The sequence below is a fragment of the Schistocerca nitens genome, chromosome 5 (genome assembly GCF_023898315.1).
Source record: "Schistocerca nitens isolate TAMUIC-IGC-003100 chromosome 5, iqSchNite1.1, whole genome shotgun sequence".
NCBI classification, from domain to species: Eukaryota; Metazoa; Arthropoda; class Insecta; order Orthoptera; family Acrididae; genus Schistocerca; species Schistocerca nitens.
In genome coordinates, this window is record NC_064618.1 from 545,537,684 (window position 1) to 545,563,801 (window position 26,118).

Consider the following 26,118-nt stretch of genomic DNA (forward strand, 5'->3'; position numbering starts at 1 on the left):
TTGCACTGCAGCGTGGGCAAAGGAAGATGAGCTAACTGGAAAGCTGACTCAGTGAAGAGGCCACCAGTACTTTTGTTGAGTGAATGTGCTGATTGTTACAGGAAGAAAGGAGACTATGATTGTATGCTGGTCCCTATTGTCTACATCTGATGCAGAGTCATATGATGGACCGGCTGCACAGCAACATTTCAAGCGCGCGATTGCGATTGCCAGAAACTGTGGTCGTGTGTGTGTGTGTGTGTGTGTGTGTGTGTGTGTGTGTGTGTGTTGCCTATTTCTGATTAAGGACTTGTTGGTCAAAAGGTCACTTTCTGACAGTCTTTTTGTTGTGCCTATCTGTGACTCAGTGTCTCCACTATCTGGTGAGTAGCAACAGTGATTCCATCTTGGATTTTCCATTGTTTGATTCTACTTATGACTGCAAATGGGAAATGCATCCAGCTGATAGGAACATGTATCGCAAGATTAACTATCAACAACAGAATGCAGCCCTTCAACTTTGTCATTTTAACAGAATATAGTCATAATGTTATTCTCAGATGGACCTTCTTGCAGGCATCACTAGCAGTAATAGACTGTGGTAAATCAGAACTCCAGACTGACGAAACTATTTCAATAAGCACAGATAACAAAGATTACTCTGGGCAGTTGCTTGCCATTGAAGACATTGTTACCCGCCATCCTCAATGAAACAGTTTCCACTTGGGAGTCTAAATGTGCAGTTAAATAGTAAAACTTTTGTTGACTGCTAAAAGTTACTCAGGCTCACAAAAAAAAACTACATGCCATTAATGATTGTAAACATTATAGATGGCCAAGAACTTTCAATAACTAAATGTCTGAGCAGGCCCTAAAGGTACATGCATAGGGCTGCTGGACCAGTCCAGGAATGGCAGCTTAGTGTCATCAACAAAGAATCGTACTTCACTACCATTACAGGCAACAAAGGGAAGGGAGCAACTACTTATTGGCTACTTTCAATAGGATCTGGGCTGACTGGGATACAACATCAGTGGGTGTTGGCCATTTGGATGCTTTCGTATCCGGAGTGGATAAAAGATAGACCAAGCAGCTCAGAGTAAAACACTATCAGTGCAGGGAATCATCCACGAATTATCCAGCACTTTTATTGGATGTCACTGTCTGAACAATAGATAATCCAAAAGGAAGTGGAGAAGATGCTGCTGGATGACATCATTGAGAGTCCTTGATCCTTTCATGTGGCTCATATGATGAAGAAGGATGTCACTTGTGAAGTCGAGAGCTGTGCTGGTGGTGCATAACTACTGGCAGGGTCACCCAAGTCGGATTGGTCTTGACTGAGGAGCCAGATGAAGTGTGTCCCACGACATAGGGCAGGGAGGGCTCTAGAGGCATGGTGAAGCCAGCTTCCCTAGGGGAGTAAACCTAATACAAATCCTGGTCCTCCAGGATGGTGTCGTGAAGAAGGTAACCTGAGAGAAAAGGAGAAGTATACAGTGGACTCTATATGATCGCCTTGAGGACGTGGACTTTGCGCACATCATCTCCCTTCTGTCCTGCACTTTCAAGGATATGAGTGAGTGAGAAGCTTAAGGAATTGGAAACAGAAGCTCAGAGAGTTGAGCAGACGGAGAGCTTTTGTTATCTGGGAAGTATTGTTTCCCAGTATGGAGGGGTGACAGAAGACTGCGAAAGTAGGATCAAAAAGGCAAAAGGGGCCTTTGCCCAGCTGCGACCAGTTTGGACATCTCATGAAATATTGTTGAAGGTAAAGCTTAAAACCTTTGACTCAAATGTAAAATCTGTTCTCTTTTATAGGTGTGAGATGTGTAAGGTTACAGCAGAAATTAAAATCAGAGTACAAACCTTCATCAATAAATGTTTGTGGACTATACTGGGAGTACACTGGCCAAATGCTATCTCAAACCAAGAACTATGGCAACACATCCAACAATGGATAGCCGAGATGATCATAAAAGAAAGGAAATGGAGATGGATTGGACACACCCTGAGAAGAGGCCCGCAACACATTCCAAATCAGGCTTTAGAGTGGAACCCACAAGGAGCAAGGAGCATAGGCAGACCAAGGTCGACCTGGTGCAGGACTGTTGAAGCTGAGGTGGCAGCTGTTGGCCACTCCTGGAGTAACATCAAGAAGATGGCAATGAACAGGGTCAGATGGAGAGCTCTAATGTGTGTCCTGTGCTCCACGTCAGAGTAAAAGGAATTAAGTCAAATAAGTTACTAGAACGCCAAGCACTGGCCAGTGAGACACAGCCTGGAAGACTTGATATGGATTTTTTCACCTGTGCAGAAAATAAGGCAGCTGCAAAAGTTAGGAAAGTGCTAATTGGGGGTATCTTATCCTTCATTGCTTTTTGGATGTCACATATGAAGTTGAGGATTATGACCCTTTATCAAGAAGACTGAAGTGTGTGTGTGTGTGGGGGGGGGGGGGGGGGTGTTGTTGTCCATGCCCTACTGCAATCAAGAAGCGCAGATAAATGATGGGAGGTTACTGGTAACCTACTTGAATCATGAAGCTTGGACAGGAGGGGCTACCGTCGATGTTCATCATAGCGACAAGGATGTAACAACATGATCACCACATGAGAGTTTACCAGTGCTCCTGTATAAGAGAGCATTGACAAAATCCATGGTCCAGATGCTGTAATCGGTCCAGTAATTCAGTAATTGTATGTTATTTAGTAGCTATCATTTCTGGAAGATTCTTGGAATACCTTACACTTTTATTGTTTGTATATAATGTAATATTCAGTGTTTGCTTAAATACCAACAATCTGGAATATTCAATCTTTGTATAAATAGCTGTGCTAAAGTAATGAGGTAATTATAGATTTTCATATATGTTATTATGCTGATGCATTATACTTGGAAGCAGCGAAAGTGGTGGCTGGAGGGGCAGATCAGGAAGATATTCCTTTTAACTTTTTGTTTACTACCCAACCTACATACTCAGTCTGGTGTTCAGGAGATATCCAAAGTCTTTGGCTAAATGGTTTATTAGTTTTGGCACACACCTTCTCTCCAGAGTGAACCAACAGCAGTGAAGTCAATAGCAGCTGTAATTTCATTGTTCAACACAAGGAAGTTGTTCGACAGCAGCTGAGTGAATCAGGCACATGCTACAGTATAAACCATAATTGTTTTGATATTGGCTTCAGACAAGTGACACTAACAACAGTGTGCATTTACATTTGTGGGATGAGGAATAAACCTTTGACACTCTCAAAAACAGGGAATGTGAAGGGTTTGAGATTGTTGTCTTCCTCCACACTACTACTGTGGCTGCTCCACAGTATAGTATGCTACTGAGGCATGACCTTATTATTTAGCAAATCATTTGCTAATTTATTGCTAAGGAGTGAATATTTTCTGAAGAAATATTGATACAAAATCACTATTTCAAAGAATTATGGTTTATGCATCTTAAAAAAAACTTGCAAACATGTTTGGTTTCACAGCTGTACTGTTAAATTCAACACCTTCTTCAACAAGGAATGCCAACAGCCTTACCTCAGTGGCAACACCGGTTCCCCTCAGATCACTGAAGTTAAGCGCTATCAGGCTGGGCTGGCAGTTGGATGGGTGACCATCCGCTCTGCTGAGCGCTGTTGGCATGTTGGGTGCACGCAGCCCTTGTGAGGCAAACTGAGGAGCTACTTAATTGAGAAGTAGCGGCTTCAGTCTCGGAAACTGACATATGGCCAGGAGACTGGTGTGCTGACCATATGCCCCTCCATATCTGCATACGGTGACACCTGTGGCTGAGGGTGACGTGGCGGCTGGTCTGTACCATTGGACCTTCTTGGCCTATTTGGGTGGAGTCTAGTTTAGATTAGTTTAGTTCAACAAGGAATGTTGCAGTGTGTTTTAATTCTCTCTGTGGACTGGCATGATGAATGGGGTTTAACACTTATAGATACAAATGATGAAGATGTGGATTCTTGAAGCCAGTTTGTGCACATAAATATTTGTTCTGAATGGTTGCAGTGGTCTGTTGTTATCAAATTTATATTTTCATGTGCAACAATGACAACAAGTGATGTATGTTCCTTTTTTTAATAATTGAACAAGGGTTTGAATTGTGTTGCAAGCAGTGCTTTAAATTATGTTGCAGGTATATATGTGCACCTTGTGCCGGGAAGTAACACTCTTTGTTCGGTACAATAAAACTGAAAAACTTCTAGAGACAAGGAAAGGACGTTGTTCAGAATGGGCAAATTGTTTTGCTCTGTTGTGCAAATCACTTGGTTGGGATGTTCGTGTTGTCTATGATGTGACAGACCATCTTTGGGTGGAGGTTTGTTTATCTTTTAAGTTAATAGAAATATAGCTATGTAATTTTGACCTTTGAAGCATTACAACAATAATTATTGTTATATGACTTGTTTAATATTGGTGCCTTGTTTCTTTCTCACATAATGTATGTCCCTTTCATTAAGATAATATGAAGGGTAAAAGTGACCAAGATGTTTAACAATTATTGATCTCTCTCTCTCTCTCTCTCTCTCTCTCTCTCCCCCTCTCTCTCTCTCTCTCTCCCCCTCCCTCCCTATCCCCCTCCCCTCTCTCGCCCTCTCCTTTTCTTGAAGACTCATTTATCTTCTTCCTGTCCTGGTAGTGCTTGACAGTGCATCTGAAGGTGTTCATCATAGAAGCTGATGTGAATTGGAACTTTTGGAAGAGAGCTCTTTCATATGTATGCATGCTCACTTGCTTACTTTAATAAATTTGTTTTAAACCTTAGAGTGTCTTAATCCATTATGGGTCATTAATTGAAATCTGGTAAAAATCATGTGTCTGCCTGTTCTGCCGTGATCATGTCAAATGTGCTTTGCAAAAACATATCTTGTAGTTACAAAGAGAGAAAATGGAAAGAGATTAATCAAGAACTTGTGTAGAAATGTTTATATCTTTTTCATGTTCACATTCTCTACAAAAGCCATACAAGAAAACATATTCTCTGCTCTGAGCTCAAACATGTGTCATCAAATGTGACTCTATAAGCTTTTCTTGTGAATATGTTCAATATACCGGGTGATCAAAAAGTCAGTATAAATTTGAAAACTTAATAAGCCACGGAATAATGTAGATAGAGAGGTAAAAATTGACACACATTCTTGGAATGACAAGGGGTTTTATTAGAACAAAAAGAAAAAAGTATTGCTAGACACGTGAAAGAGCTCTTGCGTGCGTCGCTTGGTGATGATTGTGTGCTCAGCTGCCACTTTCGTCATGCTTGGCCTCCCAGGTCCCCAGACCTCGGTCCGTGCGATTATTGGCTTTGGGGCTACCTGAAGTCGCAAGTGTATCGTGATTGACCGACATCTCTAGGGATGCTGAAAGACAACACCCAATGCAAGTGCCTCACCATAACTCTGGATATGCTTTACAATGCTGCTCACAACATTATTCCTCGACTACAGCTATTGTTGAGAAATGATGGTGGACATATTGAGCATTGCCTGTAAAGAACATCATCTTTGCTTTGTCTTACTTTGTTATGCTAATTATTGCTATTCTGATCAAATGAAGCGCCACCTGCCAGACATTTTTTGAAGTTTTGTATTTTTTTGTTCTAATAAAACCTCGTGTCATTCCAAGCATGTGTGTCAATTTGTACCTCTCTATCTACATTATTCCGTGATTTATTCGGTTTTCAAATTTATACTGACTTTTTGATCACCTGGTATATATGGCTCTCAAGTCTACCACCACACCACATTTCATAAATCACACAATATTTCTTTTAGCCAGCTGATCAACATTGTTAAGTGGTACCTGTTGGTTACTGCTGGCAAATACAAACAACCAGTATTGAGCCCCTTAAAAGAAATTCTCAGTTTCAGGAAACAACATGTATACAATATTCCTTGCAATTGTGGAATGCATATATTAACCAGATGTGAACAGAGCAAGATTGACCTGATGAGTTTTATTGTCATATATATCTGGGACAGTGGGACAGTTATATAAATTGGGAATAGTGGAGCATCCTCTTAGCACAGGATGTCACATGATGGGCAAGAAGGCAAAAATTATATACTTAGTTTTAGCTTTCTAGAACTGAACTATGTGATAAAGGAGGCCATGCATATTCAGGTGGCAGGTAATCTGAGAAATAGGATCTCAGAATTACCTCTAACTACAGACTGGAACACCACACTTCTTGTCATTAGACATAGAGGAAAACAAGAATTTGTGGTGACAGTTCCACCACAGCGTAATATAGGGTCCTCCTAGCTAACAGTTTTTGTTTGGCTCCCAGCCACAGTGACCCTCAGCAGCAGCACTAAGGGCACGGCACATGCAGGCCTGATGAGGGGTTGTGAGGGAGTGGGGGGCAAAATCCCTGAGGCCCAAGTAAGTTTCTCAAGGGTTTAGATCCCCAAGGGTGCTAAGTTGGCAAAAATCAACCTGCTATTGCAAAATAACTTTTATATCATATTATAAATCAAAAAACATTACCCCAGCACTACCATAATCAATCGAGCTCCTCCTTTCCACTTCAGTTTTATGAATCATACAGACCAATAGCATACACTTCTATTTCATGCTTAATCTTGAATGCACAATCTTTTCTTTAGACATCATGCACTCAAATTATCATGTGATCGATTCAAAAATGCACTTTCCTTAAATGGTGTTGGAAATCCTACCAAAACATTTTCTCCACTAGTTTACTCAGCAACAGCTGTGAAAAATCCTTATAATTTGGTAGGTCTGCCAACAACATTTAAAGATAAGGCATTTCTGATTCCTTCACAAGGTGATTTTACATGAAAAACGAGCATGCAGGAAACATTTTGCATTCAACAGTAAACGCAATGTAAAACATTTATATTTGTGTATAGTTCTCCTGGGAGAATCATGAAACTGAAGAAATGAAATAACACGAAAAATGTACATTGGCCATGTTGATGCTGTTCTTCCATAGAATAGCTAATATACGTTGGTAACCTCATGTGACTTGATGTGATATTATTTCTTGGTCAAAGAGGCTTGGACTTTGCAGGTTTAGCTCAGAAAATTGGAGATGTAAATAATGAAAATTTCCTCAGGACATTAGAGCTCTTGAGCCACTATGATCCAATTCTTGCAAAATACATTAGCTCAGAAAATTGGAGATGTAAATAATGAAAATTTCCTCAGGACATTAGAGCTCTTGAGCCACTATGATCCAATTCTTGCAAAATACATTAGCAAGGCCAGAGACCAACAAGGTCTGGAATGCTTTTAAAAGTGCATATCTGTCAAGTGATACTCAGAATAAATTTATTTGTAGTTATGCCCATCATGTCAGGGGTGCCTTATTTCTAGTCAAGCCTATCATGTCAGGGGTGCCATCTTATTGAGAGGAAATGAGAAGTATTATTCAATTTTTGTTGATGCAACTCCCGACTCAAATCATATTGAACAAACATCATTTATCCTATGTTATATTAACTTCAAGAAGGAAATTGATAAATATGAAATAAATGATCGGGGTTTGGAATTCACAGATTGTAATCAGAAACTGAGAGTTACTATTGCACATTTAATTCAATCGACACTTGTGAAACATTCAGTTCCAATTAATGACTGACACAGACAAGTATATGATAACTGAAGTAATATTAACTGGTCTTATGAAGGAGCTCAGACACATTTTCTTCAGTGAAATCCTCTAGCAATGTGTGTTTGTTACAGCCTTTTGTGGTGTCCATGCAGCTGTGAGGTGTCACGAAGCATGTACTTTTTTCAGTGTGATTCAAATTCTTTACAACCTGTTCAGTAGCAGTCCATTTGTTCTGAAACAGTGTTGGAATCTCTTAATATTCTGAGTCTGATACCCATTGGAATCTCAGGTTTGTTGCATAATTAAAAAATACAGTACCTAAAGGCAACTTAACAGCCACCAGAATGAATAAGTTTTCTAGAAAGCACTTGGATTACAAAGCAGACACCACAGGAAGAGCATTGGTTTGGACATTGACCAGAAATGTTACATAGCCTCACCAGGTATCACATGAGCCCATGTGGAGAGCCACGAGGCACGGCAGTGCGTTGACAGTAACCATATATGGTCACAAGAGGCCCTACAGGGTGGTGTCCAGAAGTGCCAGTATGGAAGGGGCAGTGCAGCCTGTTGCACAGATGAAAGGCAGGAACAGCTTAGCCCACGAGAGTGTTCAGTACAGACAGCGATCCAAGAGGGACGTCTTTGTAGGTCAGGCCTGGGGCCTGGAATTGCATTATTTGCTCTGGTAGCCATGTACCTCTCTCAATGGGATTTTGCAATTGGGAGCAGTTTACTCTCATTCAAGGCACTATCCAGTTCTTCATCAGACAAGCAATTGAAGACTGTAATTGTTCAAGTTTTATCCTTGTTCATTTATTTCCTGACTGAGTTCCATAACTCTTTCATACTTCCACATAGCCATCTCCTCATTAGCTGACTGGATGGACCTTCTCCAGTCTCCATTGTCACTGAGCATCTACACCACTTGTTGGATACAACATAGGGATATCTTTTTCTGGTGTCAGATGTGGGGTTAGGTCATGAAATTGGTGTATAATTATCATGCCACGTGTTATAGGAGTAGGTCACCTCTCTTTGGAATATCAAATCTGCTCAGCCCGATGTCATGATGAAACAGCTTTGAGAATCACTTTTGCATTACTTGAATAACTACAATCTTCAATTGCTCTTCTGTGCAAGAATTGGATAATGACTTGAATAATAGTTCTCCTGATTACAAAAGCAGCTAAGTATGAGCATGAGCACAGCCAGCCTGACCTACACAGATGTCGCTCTTGGACCACTGTCTGTACTGAACTCTCTTGCGGGCTACTCTGCCCCTGCCTTTTATCTGTGCGGTAGGCTGTGTCGCCCCCTCCACGTTTTGTGCTTCCAGACACCACCCTGCGGAGCCTCGTATGACCATATATGGTCACTGCAATGGACTGCTATGCCTCAAAGCTCTACATGTGAACTCATGTGATACTTCGTGAGTGTATGTAATATTTCTGACTAATGCCCAAACCAGTGCCCTTCCTGTGCCATCTCCTTTGTACTTCGAGTACTTTCTTGAAAATTTATTTGTTCTGGCTGCTGTTCTGTTGCCTTTCAGGCATTGCATTTTTTAAATAAGTGACACCTTCCACCTTTAGGGAAAAATTTTTAGGTGCTGTCCTCAGCAACTACCAATTTTTATATGAGGTTTTTCACAAATTTTATTCCATTAATGGGGAAACACACACATTTGTTTTACACAGTAATGTTCAAAAGACACACACAACTGCTTTACAGCTGTCCACGATGGAAATACATATAAATCAATCTTTTCCTGTAAGAGAAACATTTATGTTTTTACATTTCACATTTAATATCATTGTTACATATTCTAATACCTGAAATCAGATACATTTTACATTACAATATGAGACATTTTGTATTACCCTACCAATTCTCTTTTCTAGTACATTGGGTATGTATACTATTTTACAGTCAACTTTGCAATGAATTACACTTGACACATTGGTGTACACTTCATAACATAATTACAATTTCAGTACTTGAAAGAGAAAACACTTTGCACCATTTTTTCACATTTTCTACCAGTGTTATTGTTCATCAGCATTTGTCCATTTTTGTCTTAGCACTTTGATAAGCACCACTTCTAACTTCGCTTCTAACATTTCTAGCAGGCACTTCACTGTCCCTAGAAGTCTTTCTTGCAGGGTGGTACCTGACTCTATGCCTCTCTGGGCACTGATTTATTATAGTGTTTCTAACACATATTTTAGTGAAACAATCATTATCTATTGTTTTGCACACACATTTAAAACAGTCTCAGCAACATTTACAATATCTGTATATTCAACATAACCGCAATGGCGGCACCGGAAACGCAGCAATTCTGCGGATCGTGCTTAGTTAGAACTATAGCGCGATCCTCTGCGCTCTAGCAGCAGCCAGGCGAGGCTCGTTCAAGGTCACCCGCCTTACGTAGCTGCAGCGGCTGTGTTGACTTAGCCGCTGCAGCTACGTAAGGCGGGTGACCTTGAACGAGCCTCGCCTGGCTGCCGCTAGAGCGCAGAGGATCGCGCTATAGTTCTAACTAAGCGCGATCCGCAGAATTGCTGCGTTTCCGGTGTCGCCATTGCGGTTTATCAGGGCGCTACTTCCTGCCGCGCCCAGCGAGCTTCTCGTTATGAGCAGGAAGTGTGACGTATGCCGCTGCTGTTATCAGTACCCGCAGGCAGCTACGGCATGTTTCGACGATTTGTAGTTGCTTTATATTACAAAGCTGCTGCATTTAATTGAGGACGATGCAACTGCATGTTTTACACCAGAGTCTATTAGACTCAAGAAAGAGAAATGACTTAACGAGATGTCGCTGAAGGCACTTCTCTCCTGGTATTCAGTCTCACTTTGTAGCTCATCCAACTTATGTCATTCAGCTGTTAGATCATCTCAATGGCTAATGGCTAGTTGTAGTGGCAGTTCCAAGTTTAAGTTCACTTATGCTCTTCCTCTCATTATTCACTATGCAACAATCTCTTTCTGTGCTTAAGTCGGGCACTATATCACTACTGGGAACATTTGTTCATATTATATGTTCAGACTGTATCACCATCTGAGCCATGTACCCACAACATTTACTTAAAAGTTGTATCTTCCCTGTGCCTCAGAGCATGATGTCTATGTGATTTACATCATGACAGATGACTGTAATGCGTTCATCTACTGGGACTACCAACAGCCATTCATTATTACTTAATGGTGTCCACAGACTTTCATTTAACACTATTAGATTTTGCACACAGTCCTTCTGTAACTGCTCGTTATTTAACTTTGCATACTGACATTTTGCATCATCAATTAGCAGTAGCTCTTTCTGTGGGGCAATATATATAAATAGATGTCACATTCTGTCCACTTTTGACAGTAATGGTAGTATTTTATATAGTTTATACACATCGTTCTCTGCTAGTGGGATATTTAACACATAACTTAAGATGTTTCCACCAGTAACAACATCCAGATCAATCATTCTGTCTACCTTAATGTCGACAGTGAACTGCTTGTCTTTGATGTCTTTTTTTATTAGTTCTAGATCTTCATGATATGAACTGGACTGATCAGATGCAGTTCCAGAATACCTTTCTGAACATTCTTTCCCATTCTAGCCCATTGAAAATGGCCATCAGTTGTATCAGCTGTTCGGTAACTGTGATCAAAATTACAACTCTCTGAAACTGTTTGCCAATAATGTTCTCAAATTCTACGTTGTGCCAGCTTAATTGCTTCATTCCATGCATGATAATTTCCTCATTTGTGGCTATGGAGGTTACCATTTGAATAAAAAAAGTCAAGGTTTCTTCAGCTGTTGTCACTTGCTCCTTCAAAAGTTGGAGCAGCTGTTTCTGTTCTCCTTCTAAGACATTTATTGAAGTATGTGGTGTCATCTTTGTCTAGTGTTCTAAACAGAATTTTATGGACCTCGCCCATGAAGTTTAAGATTCTTCATTTCTTTGCATGGGATTCATGCCATGCCAATTGCCTAGTCAGGCCCAGTGACTTTTCTATTTTTCCTACATTCCATTTTAATGCAAGTTCGGCACTGTTACATTCTGTTGTACTCATATTCAATAATGCCAACCTGTCTTTACAATATCCAACTGCTCACCTTGTGAGAACCTCAGTTCCATTAAAGTAAAATAACACAATTTACCACATTACATTGTAAAGTTTTGCTTGTCCACATTATCATAATACAGTCCAGGTGACAACTGGAACTTCGTTACTTGCGTGTACAGTTCTTGCCTGGAGCTCTCAACCCCAGTGAGCAGTAGGATAACATTGATGTACCAGTAAGACACTGACATCTGGAATTAGAAAAATTCCTGCAGTCTATTTGCATGAAATGCAAAATATTTATTTTGTCTGAGACAGATTACAACATTAGTCCCCCTGTTTTTTCCTGTATATCCATTGTGGATGACAAACTGTGACTGTGATTTAAGTTGACAATTTATCTGGTAATGAATATGCAACCAGTTCCTTTTTACGATTTATTCAACCATGGACATGTTTTCGAGCCACTGCAGGCTCATCATCATATGGAGGTGTTACAAGAACATTATGTTGTGGACCATCACATGTTTACTTTCTGTGAAGTGGTGTAAAACCAAGTGTAGCTAAATACTGTGCAATTTGTGTACAATGTTTAATAATTTCTGTTATAAGAAGCGAACAGATATGGATATCACAAGGCAGTACACTCACCAGCACTGCATCTAGCTACACTTGATCCACAACATAATGTTCTTGTAACACCTCCAACTGATGTATGAACCTCGCCATTGTTTATCTAACTTACATGTTTTATCTCCTCATAAGCTTTCGTCAAACAATAGAACCTTGTCACCACAACAGAATTACTTTGGCTTCTGGGTCCCATCATAATATTACTTTTTTTTTTTATCTTACATTCTGTGTTCTTGCACATTGGTGCATTTCTTTAATGTGTTCCTGTAGCTCTGTCACATAATCATCAAGTTTATACCTCACACCATCTTGATATTTCTGTAGTATCCCTGGAATGTTACATATTCTTCCAAAGAACAATCCATGTGGCATGTAACCTGTCGCTCTATGTCGTGTTGTATTATATATAAAAACTATGAATAGAATTCAACTGTCCCAGCTTATCTGGGCTGTATTTACAAACTATCACACCATCTCAGTTAGTGTTTGATGAGACCTCTCTAACACTCCATTTGTTTGAGGATGGTAGGTTGCTGTCACCTGCCAGTGGGCCCTGACCCAGGCCACGGCTTCTGTTTCCATCAAGTCGTGACCTAGGCTACCGTCACCTTCTGGTCATGCAACAGCTACCCAGTTGAAACTTCCTGGCAGATTAAAACTGTGTGCCGGACCGAGACTCGAACTCGGGACCTTTGCCTTTTGCGGGCAAGTGCTCTACCACTGAGCTATCCAAGCACGACTCACGCCCCATCCTCTCAGCTTTACTTCCACCAGTACCTCGCCTCCTACCTTCCAAACTTTACAGAAGCTCTCCTGCGAACCTTGCAGAACTATCCTTTCTTTCAGGAGTGCTAGTTCTGCAAGGTTCACAGGAGAGCTTCTGTAAGGTTTGGAAGATAGGAGGCGAGGTACTGGCAGAAGTAAAGCTGTGAGGACGGGGTGTGAGTTGTGCTTGGGTAGCTCAGTGGTAGAGCACTTGCCCGCGAAAGGCAAAGGTCCTGAGTTCGAGTCTCGGTCCGGCACACAATTTTAATCTGCGAGGAAGTTTCATATCAGCGCACACTCCGCTGCAGAGTGAAAATCTCATTCCAGCTGCCCAGTTGTTTTGACCAAAGCCAAAAGCTAACCAGAGCACTATTTGTGGGCGTCTATACTTCCTTTCTTGAGCTTTGTGACCCATTTTTGCACATTTTTGACATCCACACACTGTGGCCTTTAGGCTTCACATAACTGACAATGAATGTGCCCTCGGCATTCAAAAAATGGTTCAGCTACCTTTTCATCACTGTCTCCCTCTGCTACATTCCTTCCTGCATGAAATACTGGTATTGATGGAGGGGTTTCTCTTACTGTTGTAACAGCCATTCGTGTAACTTTTCTGGATGCATCACATTTACTTTCCCTTGATTCAACATTGCCTTGAATATAATAATAAATTCTAGTTCCTACTTGTCTTCCAATTTCATTACCTTCATACCATCTCTGTTAAACTTGCTACAGGTGTTTTAAATATTCCATTACTTCCTTGTCTGGCCACTTGCGAGCCACTTTTGATATCTCTATCATACATTCAAACAGTTGAGCACTTTAGATTTTGTGAGACACAATAACAACTGAAGAACGTCGCACACATCAATGCAGCATGTCACGTCATCTGCAATGCAAGTAAGTGTTTTCAGTCCACTCAGGGTGCATAGATGTGTAAATAAATGTTATGCAGCCAGAATGACTGCTGTTGCAGTTCTAAGTATTCAGTGAGAAATAAAAGAAATGAGTGTAGGTATAGGTCTGTAATTTATACAGTGCAGTATCTATTGAAAAGATGTACGTCTCTCAATTTCTGATTTTTATTAAAAAAAATATTTTTTGTTAGGGAGACAAAATTCCAAAATCACGTTTTGCCAATTTTATAATGCTAGTGCTAAATTCTCTGAAAACAGACAGTGGATATCACAATTAGTGTTCTAATATTATCTGCTTTTCTTCAAAAGACAAAATGACTAATTAATTGATCTGTTTTAGGTGTTCTCTGTAAGTCAACAAAGGTGGATACATTGTGATCCTTGTGAAAATGCCTATGATAAACCTTTAATGTATGAAGTAGGTTGGAAGAAAAATCTTTCATACGTGATTGCATTTTCTTATGATGATGTACAAGATGTCACATGGCGCTATACTTGCAATTTCAATGCAGTATTAAGGCGCAGAAATGTGTGCTCTGAGCAGCAGCTCTTGGATATTATGTTTGCTATAAGAGAAAAAAGACAACGTGGTTTGTCATTGGCAAGAAAAGAGTACCTCAAGAAGCGAATGTTAAAAGAACTTGTGGAATTTCTAACACCTCCAAAGCAGACTGATGCAGCATATGAGGTGAGTTCATGCAATGTATTAAAATTTGTACTCATACATGAGAAATACATACACACTAAATTACTCTTGCCATGGCCACGCAAGTGTGCATTTGGATGTCTGTGTGGTTCTGTGTGTGAATGTCGGTAATATTGCTAGACAAAGAGCTAGTGCTCTAAAGCTAGTGTGAATGTTGTTTTCTGTTATGTGTTTCTGTGCTCCGTGCATTGATCTGCTCTGGGAGGGGGATTACCTTTCCTTAATTCTACGGAAAGTTTCTCAGGGAAGATTGGAAGCAGTGATTGTTGCTGAAAGTTTGTAACTAAAGATTAAGTACATATGAAGTTAAGTGAATTATTTTAAATACATGAATACATGAAATATATTTGATATGAAGTCTACTACTTTCTTCACCGTTCAGCTGTAGAACCGTGTGTAATGGAGTGTAGTATCATGATGGGCTTTTAATCAGTTAATCTCTCGTCATCTGTGCTTTCAAATTACATATTAAGTCCTTTTAAACTGGTATCTGGTTCATCTCATAGTTTTTGAACAGTTTTTTCCATTTATTATTTTTCTTATTATTATTATTATTATTATTATTATTATTATTTTAAACAAACCTGGTCTCTTTGTGATCCTTTTCATGAGGAAGTGTCAATTTTTCAGTGTTATATAATGGTTACCGAATATATTTACAAAGAGGTGTACAGTTTGCTTTTTGTGCTGACATTGAATTTTTTGAGTGGGGCAAATAGTGTCCATAATATTTCTTAAATTATCTGTGCTATAGGTTGACATATGATAATGATTACTTGATAGAGCTCATCCAGTACGAGACTGTTACATCACTGTAAACTTTGAGTGTTGTGTGCTAGAGATTATGGAAACATGTGCTTTGGAACTTTGATTGTGAGGGTCATAACAACTGAACTCTTAGTGATTGTACATGTGAAACAAGGAAGGTTAACATAGTAAGAATGTACTATTATACTGCATATAATGCAGATGGACATGGGTCATCCAAAAAGGGAATGTGAAAGGGAAGATGGAATTCAGGTGGGTCCATAAATATGATGTTAGAGAAAATAGCTACCTTTGTGTTGATATGTATGATAGACTGTATTAAGGCAAGTTTTATCTGTTTCAAAACACAAACTTGATGAGTGACTGATGGTATCTCTTTAGTTTGGAATACAACATAGATGTACAAATGTGGGATAACCTTTATTCAGTAGGAGGAAGTGACTTGCGAATGAACTGCATGTTCATCAGTGTGAATGAAGACAGTTTGGGGAACCTGTCAGCTACCCCTTATATTACAGGAATGTGATCAGCATGTGAACTGAACTTATTTATCTCATGCTTTGAGATTTAGAAACACAAAGGCCTTAACAGAGACTGCTTTGAGCATAGCTGTGCTGAGGTAAAGCCATTTTGGAATATTTCATCAAACTATTCCAGCCCTGGCAGTCTTGTGTACTGTAGGTAGGGTCATTGAAAGCCCTCCAGTGCCATTAAAGTTCCTGCGTAAAAATTTTCTGTGGGTAGCTGACTGAGGTAACTCAAATCCTCAGGCTTTGGGCATGTCCATCTCCTCCTTTGCCCACAGTTTGTTACATGCAGTTTGATTAAATAGACAATAACATGGCCTTTAGAGCCACAAATGCTTCTACTGTTGTTCTTATTTATGAAGAATAAAATGCAGATTAGAATTCAAAAATAGGTTAGTGGTGTCGGAGTGGAAGTTAAATAAACACCGAAATAAGATTTTGTAGGGTTATTAGAAGTGTGCCAAATAAAGAAGACCAAAAAGAATTAAAATCAGAACATATTATTTAGTGTAAGGAACATAACACGGGGAAAAGCCAGATTTAAACTGTGTTGTAAACAAGGAAATTAAAAACAAGCTTACAGATATTGAAGAAATTTGAGACAGAATAGCCAGACTTGTTTTGAAAATATGAAACACATTCCATGGAAATCATTTAAGTGTATGCACAAACATCTAATGAAGATATACGAGGTGTGATTGGAAAGTTTTAAGAATGGATTCACTACTGCCTACTGGTTTGGCGGGCAGGTCCACGGAGGGAGGGGAGTGAGTCATTGCCTTGTTCTTGAATGCCCTCTGACAGGACACTGTGTTTCCTTTATTCAGTTCATTGTGGCAGCTGGTTGAGTGTGGGTCTGTTAGGGCTTGTTGGTGGATCCTGTCTGCGTGAAAATGGACGTAAAAATGAAGCAACAAGTTTGTGTGACATTTTGTTTTAAAACCAGGAAATCAGCTTCTAAGACTTACAAACTATTAAAAACAGCTTTTGGAGATAGTTGTGTGAGCCAGTCAAATGGTTTTGTCTGGCTCAACAAATTTAAAAATGTCCGCGAAGCATTTGAAGATGAACCATGGTCTGCCCATCCTTCCACCTCAAAAATGAATGAAAATGTTGTGAAAGTTTGCGACTTAGTGCACTCTGATCATAGACTTACACTTAGGGAGATGACTGAAGAATTTAATTTAAGTTTCTACGCAGTTCAGTCAATTTTAACTGAAGATCTGAACATGCGTCAAGTGTCCACAAAATTCATCCCAAAAGTGTTGTCAAGTGACCAAAGACAATACTGACTTGAAGTATGCCAAGAACTGATTAATTGGACTAAAAATAACCCAGATTTGTTAAATAGGGTAATTACAGGTGACAAATTGTGGGTGTGTGGATATAATCCTGAAACCAAAGTGCAGTCTTCGCAGTGGAAGACTCCAGGTTCACCATGAATGGAAAAAGCATGGCAAAGTCGGTCGAAGGTGAAGATAATATGGGTGATTTTCTTTTATTCTAACAGTATTGTGCATCATGAATTTACCGGTGGAGGACAGACAATTAACCAGGAATACTACAAATGTGTCCTGGAGTGTTTGTGCGGAAATGTGTGGAAGAAAAGGCCTGTATTGTGGAAAGACAGGAGTTGGGTGCTACACCATGACAATGGTCCAGCTCATCGTGCCTTCTCCATTGAATTCCTGTGCTTCCACAACTGCCATATTCCCCTGATTTGGCCACTGTGAAATGTTCACCAAAAGGGTTTCACCAAAAGGGAAGCGATTTGACTCGATTGAAGACATCCAGGCAAATGCAGAGAGCGTCCTTAACACATTTCAGGAAAAAAATTTCCAGGAATGTTTCCAAAAGTGGAAACACTGTTGGAGTCGGTGTGTTCAGTCAGAAGGGGACTATTTTGAAGGAGATGCATCACAATAGCATGTAAGTACCACCATTGTACAATTACAAGCCCATTCTTTAAACTTTCCAATCAAACCTCATAGAAGACCTCTATGAAGAGTTATGGAAACGTATAAATAGCAGTGAAAACAATTAGAAAATGATAATAGTAGCTTTTAAACAGAAAATAGGATGAAAAGAGAACAAATTTACAATGGGAAACTTCCCATGTGTTCCCATACATGACATGTTAGGGTTTCCTGAATTGAATAAAACTACTTGAGAATATGTGAAAGGATGCAAAGAAAATTTGATCAAGAAACAGCTGTCACAAAAAGGATTATAAAACAAAAACAGGTAGTTACATTTCTTCAATTAATGTGGCAGATGGTACAGAAATGCACACACATGTGAAGTTTTCTTAAAATATTTGTATAACTCAGGAGATGAATCAGAAACAGATAATTTTAATGAAGATAATTACATTCTCTGAGCAAGTTTGAATTAGGTGCTTAAGGCCTTTAAAGATATTGTTATATAATTCTTTTGAATTCACCACTCTTTAACAGCCAGAGATGGATTTTCCAGCACTTGATACATCTGATAGATTGCTTCAGACTGAGCTAAAACTTAAAATTGTGTCATGTTATCTATGTCTTTTCATATCATTTTACTTGATTTGTATTTAGTCTATGAGCTGTTGTCATGTGATTTGAATTTTTGATTTGATATCCTTTTTAGAAATCATGCCTAACATTGCTATCATTGAAAGTCAAAACCACCTTTATTTTGCAGCGAAGGAATAGGTTTTCTGGGAGATTGCATCCAGGATCTAATGCCACAAAGCCTGATATGAAACCACTGAACCACTTGGTTTTTGATATTTCTTGAAAACTGTCTTTTGAATTGAAATGAGCTTTTTCAGTGGAGGAAGTGGGGCAAAATATGCCTATACATACAACAAGTTTTCTATAACAGCTGATTATTTAAAATCAAATGCTTAAACTCAAATGCTTTTGTTTAAAATATTTAATAATCATGTAACTGTGGTAACCCACAGTTACAACCTTGATCATGCCGGTGCTGATCTATCATGTTTTAATTCAACCAGTCAGCAATGCTTCAAGGTGCCTAAATTTGGCCGCTGGGATGCAGCTCACACTGGTGCCACCGAGCGCCACCACTTGAAAATCTGTCACATGTCATTCTATATAATCCTGGAGCAGAGTGGCTTCTCTCTTCCTGCAGTGGTTTATACTCCCGTTAAATTCACTTCGCTTGCAGAATACTGTATGTCTCACTAGTACCGCCTCTGCTATGTATGAAGATTGGAACTTAAATAGTGGCAACTATTTATTCACAACCAATACAAAAGAGTTACATGTTTGCACTTGTTACTGTCCTCAAAGTAGTCACCCGCATTGTGTAGAACCCATTACCAGCGATGTGGAAGGCATAGTATACAGTTAGGAGAGCCTGTTGATGGTGCGAATGGAGCAGTCTACTGCCTGTCAAATCTCTGGAAAAGTTCTGAAGTGAATGCCATGAAGTAGTTCCTTCATCTTCAGAATCAAATCAAAGTCATAAGGACTTAAGATCAGGCAGTATGGTGGATGGTACAGTACTTGCCAGTCCCATCGACTGAACGGAGCAGCCAGAGCTTGGGCTGTATGCACCCGCACATTGTCATGCAAAATGATGGGTGGGTTGTGCAGAAAGTATCACCACTTCTTTCGCAAAGCAGGTTGCAGGTGATGCTCCAAAATGCAGTAATACTGTGCATTGGCAGTCTGCCATGGAGAATGTAATGCGTTAGGATAACACCATCACAGTCATACACAAGAACCACCATAACTTTCACCATACTGGGGCTCTGACACACTTTCGACTTTCGTGGTGACTCATAATGATGCCACTCATTGGATTGACATTTCAATTTTGGCTCATACGATGTGGCCCACGTTTCATCCAGTGTTACAATACGGCACAAGAAAGCCTCTCCTTCACGCTCATAGCAGTCCAAGTGCGTCTGAGCAGTGTTGTAACGCATCCATTTCTGCATTTCCATCAAGTCATGTGGAACCCATCATGATGCAATTTTTTGCACGCTCAGGCATTCCTTCAGGATGCGAAGCACACTCGTAAGCACTAATCTGATTTCGTGGGCGAGCTCACGAATCGTATGGCATTGATCACTGTCCACTGACGCGGCAACAGCGTGCACTACTACTTCAGAGATGCTAGGACGATCTGCCCGATGCATGACTGCCACAGTTTGCCGACCTTTTTTAAAGGCTTTTACCCACTGTGCCACTGTTCTGTACGGCAATGCCGATTCCCCGCACGCCTCTTGAAGACCTTCATGACACTGTTGTGCTGTACGACATCTGACACATTCAATCCTGATCCAATTCTGTTGTTCCTGTTTCAAAAAAATAGTGACACTGTTACGTTAGACTGCTCGCTCACAAGTGACTGTGTTTCCCTTGATTGTGCGCACACTGGTGATGTGGGATGGATGATTTCATTTGATCAGAGGTACAGTAGGTATCTCAACATGTGCTATCAGCGACAATAGTAGATTCCATTGCATAGTGTCTCCATGTCAGTGTTGTCACTATTGAAGTTCCACCCTAGGTAAAAGGATGATGTACTCAACATGTCCAGATTGCATACTGTTGGCATACTCAATTGTGTGTGTTACTACACAAGTGATGATGGGTAAGGTTTGCTATTCACATATGTTATTGTCAAAGTTACTATATCAAGAGAGGCAACCTTGGAGGCTGTCTTTCAGAGTTTTCTGGGTCAGCTGCAGGAACACGTGAACCTGTTGGAGAGAATGTTTATAGGACTGGTAACATAATCTCAAAATTCGCTGGCCTACATGTCACCTTTATCTGCCTATGACAGAGTGGCCGAGGACTGGAAAACATGTGAGAAATTCTTCTTGGCATTATAGGTAACAGACTCAATTAAAGCGCTATCATATTGGAAATTGAGCTGGAGAGTTGCAAGATGTAAGTCATAAGTGTCGCTTTTTACTATTCAATCTAAAGAATTTTATGTGGGCTCCATGGTTCGGAATGCTATCATTAGGTCTGTCTTCAATAAGGAGGTCCATCAACAGGCATTGCAGTTTGAAGATCACCTCTTTAGAAGTAGTACTTAAAATAGCACAGGAATTTGAAGTTTCCTGTAGCACAGGTTGCCAGTTAGGCTCTGGGCAAACGTGGCCTCTGTCCACTTATCTGACAGTTGCCACACACAATCTAGCATGCTTTCGAAAGTGGAAGTCGTGACAATACAGCAAACATATCCAAGGTGGACAACTTACCACAACCCCCTGCCTACTTGTCTTGTTCAACATAACTGGCTGGCCTGTCCTCAGTGTTGGGATACTTGCCATCTCTGTAGAATAAAAGGCCATATTGCTATGGTATGCAATGCTTGGTCAGCTCCTGCTTTGACTTCAACATCTTAAGCTATGGGCATTAATGTTTTTAGCAAGTCAAGTGATGATATTGCAACTGTTTGTAATAAAACCATTCAGTAATATGTGTATCAACAGTACGCTCTTAAGATTACAAGTAGATATGGGTGCAGCATCATTACTTCTGAATTCTAACATTATCTATGCATTGGTTCCCCTCCACTGTTGGCTACTTTGTGCTGTCTTGTCAGTTATAACTGGCAGGAGATTTCTCTTCTTGAACAATTTACAACAGAGACTGCTCACAAGACAGTGGTCTGGCCAGTGACATTTCTTGTAGTAGACAGTGCATTTATGGAAAATTTGTTGGGCTCACATGTTTTTACACCATTTGGATTTACAGTAGCCAATTTAGTGTCTGATCTTGTGCCCTGTCAGGAGTTGGGTGCCTTGTGCAAGATGTATTCTGCTTCATTTTTGCCGGGACTTGGCAAAGGCACAGATTAAGCGGCACACATCGCTCTCAAATCCATGGTGAGACCTAGCTCTTTTTTTTGCCAGGTCAGTGCCACTTGCACTTCTTGTTCAAGTAAAGGAAGAACTGAATCATCTGACAGCTTGAAGCATTATAGTGCCAATCTCATTCATTTATAATTGGCAGGAGATTCCTCTTCTTGAAGAGTAGCATGCTTGTGCTATCTTAAGTACTTCTTCAAAAGAGCGGGTCTTCAAACTGCAATGCCTGTTGATGGACCTCCTTATCGAGGACAGACCTAATGATAGCATTCCGAACCATGGAGTCCAAGTAAGATTCTTTAGATTGAGTAGTAACAAAACAACACTCACAACTTAAATCTTACCATTAGATATTAACAAGAAATCGATGAGCAAGCTATGTCTTTGCGGTAATTTGCAGGTGACAGTTAATTCCCAATCAGTGGTCAATATGTACGACTTCCCTCACCTGGATGAACTTATGACAAAATTGGCAAGCAGACAGTAATGGTATATTTCAAAACTGAGCACGCCAGAAGAATTTTTGAATATGTCATGTTTCTTCCAACACCTGTAAGATCTTGGGACATACCATTTATCGTTGGGGGAGTCAGCCCACCAAGTCACATTGTGGCTGTTAAGGTTATTTTGCACCCTACTGAAGGAACTCCAAGCATTCTTAGGTGAAATCACATTATAAAGTTCCTGCTGTAAGGGCTAATGTTCCACACCCCTTAAATCAGCTGCATAAGAAGAGTGGATCATTTGACTGGACACCAGCCTGCGACCACACATTTCGGATGTTGAAAGCTGGTTTGCATTCTGCCCCAAAGGGTCACATGTCAAATGGGGTGCTGGCTTGTGATTGCAAGGGCACCTCACATACTTCGTGGAGTCTTGTTGTCTCAATGTAGTGCATATGGATTTGGAGCAACCCATTGCTTTGGCATCAAAGGTGCCCAATGATACACGAAGAATTACTTGGAAATAGAGGAAGTGGCCCTTGCTATTACTTGTGCTACGAAGAAGTTTCATGTGTTTCTTTATGGTGTTCAGTTTCATTTGCTGGCTAATCATGAGCCGTTACTTAGTCGAGCGGCACACGTGTCATATAAAACAGCCCATATACTTCAACAGTGGGCCCTGTTTCTCAGTAGGTATGAGATTCATTTCCGGCTCATGGTTCAGCACTCCAGTGTGGGCGCTGTTTCGCTCCTACCAGTGGGACCTGACCCTGATTTCGATCAGGATGAAGTACTTTGTTTTTACCTTGATGAGGAAGCTTTATAGACAGTTGATGAATTACCTACTACCAATTGCTGCATTGCTCAAGCTGTCCCCTCTGACCCTGCTCTTCGTGAAGTGTGGCAGTACATTTAGCAAAGATGGCTGGAATGACCTCAGCCTTGTGTGTTGGATCTCATCCACAACTATTTTATGTTACAACAGAGACTCACACTCATTGATGGTGCTATTCTGTTGTCTATGGAAAATGCTACGGATGGTGATTCTGACATCTCTCCAGTGGGACATTTTTTGCCTCGTGCACCATGGTCATTGGGGTATCTCACGGATGGAGATACTGGCTCACTGATGTGTCTAATAGTGCAAGATCAATCATGAAATTGGAATATTTAATAACTGCTTGTTCTAAGTGTGCAGGTCACCAAGTGATTCCCTGGAAGTGTTATTCAATGTGGCCTGAGCCCTCACAGCCTTGGGAGCATGTCCACTTCAACTCTGTGGGCCCCTTCTTGGATGCTCATTCATTAGTGGCCATTGGTGCTTACTCTCAGTTTCCGTACATTGTCAACTGTTCTCCCATACAGCAAATGCAATGGCGTGGACTCTCACTCGGTTTTTTTTTTTTTTTTTCCCCATCAAAGGCCTGCCCTGCACTCTGGTAACTGACAACAGCCCGCAATTCATCTCTCTATCCGCATTTGAATGGGGAAGTGGAATGTCTCATATGCACTTTCAATTTGCAAAAGAAGTTGTACGTTGGTGAGGACTCAGTATAAGAGGCACTCAAACGTTTTCTCAGTTCATATACGAGGGCAGTTCAATAAGTAATACAACAAATTTTTTTTCTGAAACAGGGGTTGTTTTATTCAGCATTGAAATACACCAGGTTATTCCCCAATCTTTTAGCTACACAACACTAATTTTCAACGTAATCTCCATTCAATGCTACGGCCTTACGCCACCTTGAAATGAGGGCCTGTATGCCTGCACGGTACCATTCCACTGGTCGATGTCGGAGCCAACGTCGTACTGCATCAATAACTTCTTCATCATCCGCGTAGTGCGTCCCATGGATTGCGTCCTTCATTGGGCCAAACATATGGAAATCCGACGGTGCGAGATCGGGGCTGTAGGGTGCATGAGGAAGAACAGTCCACTGAAGTTTTGTGAGCTCCTCTCGGGTGCGAAGACTTGTGTGAGGTCTTGCATTGTCATGAAGAAGGAGAAGTTCGTTCTGATTTTTGTGCCTACGAACACGCTGAAGTTGTTTCTTCAATTTCTGAAGAGTAGCACAATACACTTCAGAGTTGATCGTTTGACCATGGGGAAGGACATCGAACAGAATAACCCCTTCAGCGTCCCAGAAGACTGTAACCATGACTTTACCGGCTGAGGGTATGGCTTTAAACTTTTTCTTGGTAGGGGAGTGGGTGTGGCGCCACTCCATTGATTGCCGTTTTGTTTCAGGTTCGAAGTGATGAACCCATGTTTCATCGCCTGTAACAATCTTTGACAAGAAATTGTCACCCTCAGCCACATGACGAGCAAGCAATTCCTCACAGATGGAGACAACGAGGGACCCAGCGGGAACAAACCTTTGAATATCCCAACTGGTGAACAATTGTGACAGCACTACCAACAGAGATGTCAAGTTGAGCACTGAGTTGTTTGATGATGATCCGTCGATCATCTCGAACGAGTGTGTTCGCACGCTCCGCCATTGCAGGAGTCACAGCTGTGCACGGCCGGCCCGCACGCGGGAGATCAGACAGTCTTGCTTGACCTTGCGGCGATGATGACACACGCTTTGCCCAACGACTCACCGTGCTTTTGTCCACTGCCAGATCACCGTAGACATTCTGCAAGCGCCTATGAATATCTGAGATGCCCTGGTTTTCCGCCAAAAGAAACTCGATCACTGCCCATTGTTTGCAACGCACATCCATTACAGACGCCATTTTAACAGCTCCGTACAGCGCTGCCACCTGTCTGAAGTCAATGAAACTATACGAGACGAAGCGGGAATGTTTGAAAATATTCCACAAGAAATTTCCGGTTTTTTCAACCAAAATTGGCCGAGAAAAAAAAAAGTGTTGCATTACTTATTGAACTGCCCTCGTAGATCCACACTCGTTGGTGGGAAGAACCCAGAAGAACTGCTACATGGACCCCAGCTGTGCATGGTGTTGAATCTCCTGCTACCCACCCTGTGGCCTCCCTGCATGCACTACATACTTTGGACCCCAGTCTGGGCCAATGCATTTGGCCACCATGAGTATTGGATTCTGGTGGTCATGCATGGACAGCGCTGAGGGATAGGTTTTCATGCTGCAGACAGAGGACAGACTCGTGACCCACCATCGAAATCAACTCTGCCTCAGAGTGGAGGACCAGTCTCTGCAGCCTCCCTGCAAACTTACGTTGGTTCCTATTTCTTCACACATCTAGATCTTCTCATTCACCTCCACCATTGGTGTGTCCTTCACTCATTCTGCCCCAACATCTGCCTCAGGGTGATATTCTGCCTCATTCTCCCTCCTGCATTCTCATTTCCAGCCCTCTGCAAGAAGATCAAAGCCTGGGCAAAGATGGCCATGCCCACCAGATCCGTCTTCTGCTCTATAGCCCCAGGACCCCCCTCCAACCCCTCCCCCTGGATCCAGTTCTGGTACTGGCACTCCCAGCGGCTGTTGTTGCACCCCACAAATGTCCGCCCTCAGCCATGCCATCACTGACCAGGTCACTTATGTCCCTCCTCTTGGGTGCCAGCCAACACTGGAGGAGGTAGCATCAAAGTTATGAAATCAAAAGTTATGAAATAATACAAAAAAAAAAAAAAAAAGAAGAGCGGAAAGAACATGGTAACAATAGAAATCAGATTAAATTAGAAAAGGCCAAGCAAGTAGAAAAAGACAAGTTTATAACCTTACCATACTGGGGTAACATTTCCAACAAAATAAGTCATTTGTTTCAAAAAACAAGACTGCAAATCAGCTTGAGGACACAAAACAATAAAAGATCACATCTTATACACAATAGCCTGCACCTAGTTGCCCTACCCTCTCTCCACCTTCTCCCTGTATGCTCCCACAAGCAGCATTTTGCCATCCCCC

At 41.0% G+C, this 26,118-nt stretch overlaps 1 protein-coding gene and 1 non-coding gene across 4 annotated transcripts in view; one reads left to right on the top strand and one right to left on the bottom strand.

Moving 5' to 3' along the window:
* Window positions 1-26,118, top strand: part of LOC126259273 (peptide-N(4)-(N-acetyl-beta-glucosaminyl)asparagine amidase) — a 60,538-nt gene that overhangs the window by 29,639 nt on the left and 4,781 nt on the right. For all 3 annotated transcript variants that reach the window (XM_049955909.1, XM_049955911.1, XM_049955910.1), the window contains exons 4-5: window positions 4,124-4,306; window positions 14,285-14,632. In XM_049955909.1, the coding sequence (XP_049811866.1) occupies window positions 4,124-4,306; window positions 14,285-14,632 (531 nt within the window). The remainder of the gene's footprint in view (window positions 1-4,123; window positions 4,307-14,284; window positions 14,633-26,118) is intronic.
* Trnal-caa (transfer RNA leucine (anticodon CAA)) lies at window positions 12,925-12,998 on the bottom strand. The gene has a single exon. It is a non-coding gene; the product is annotated as a tRNA-Leu (tRNA).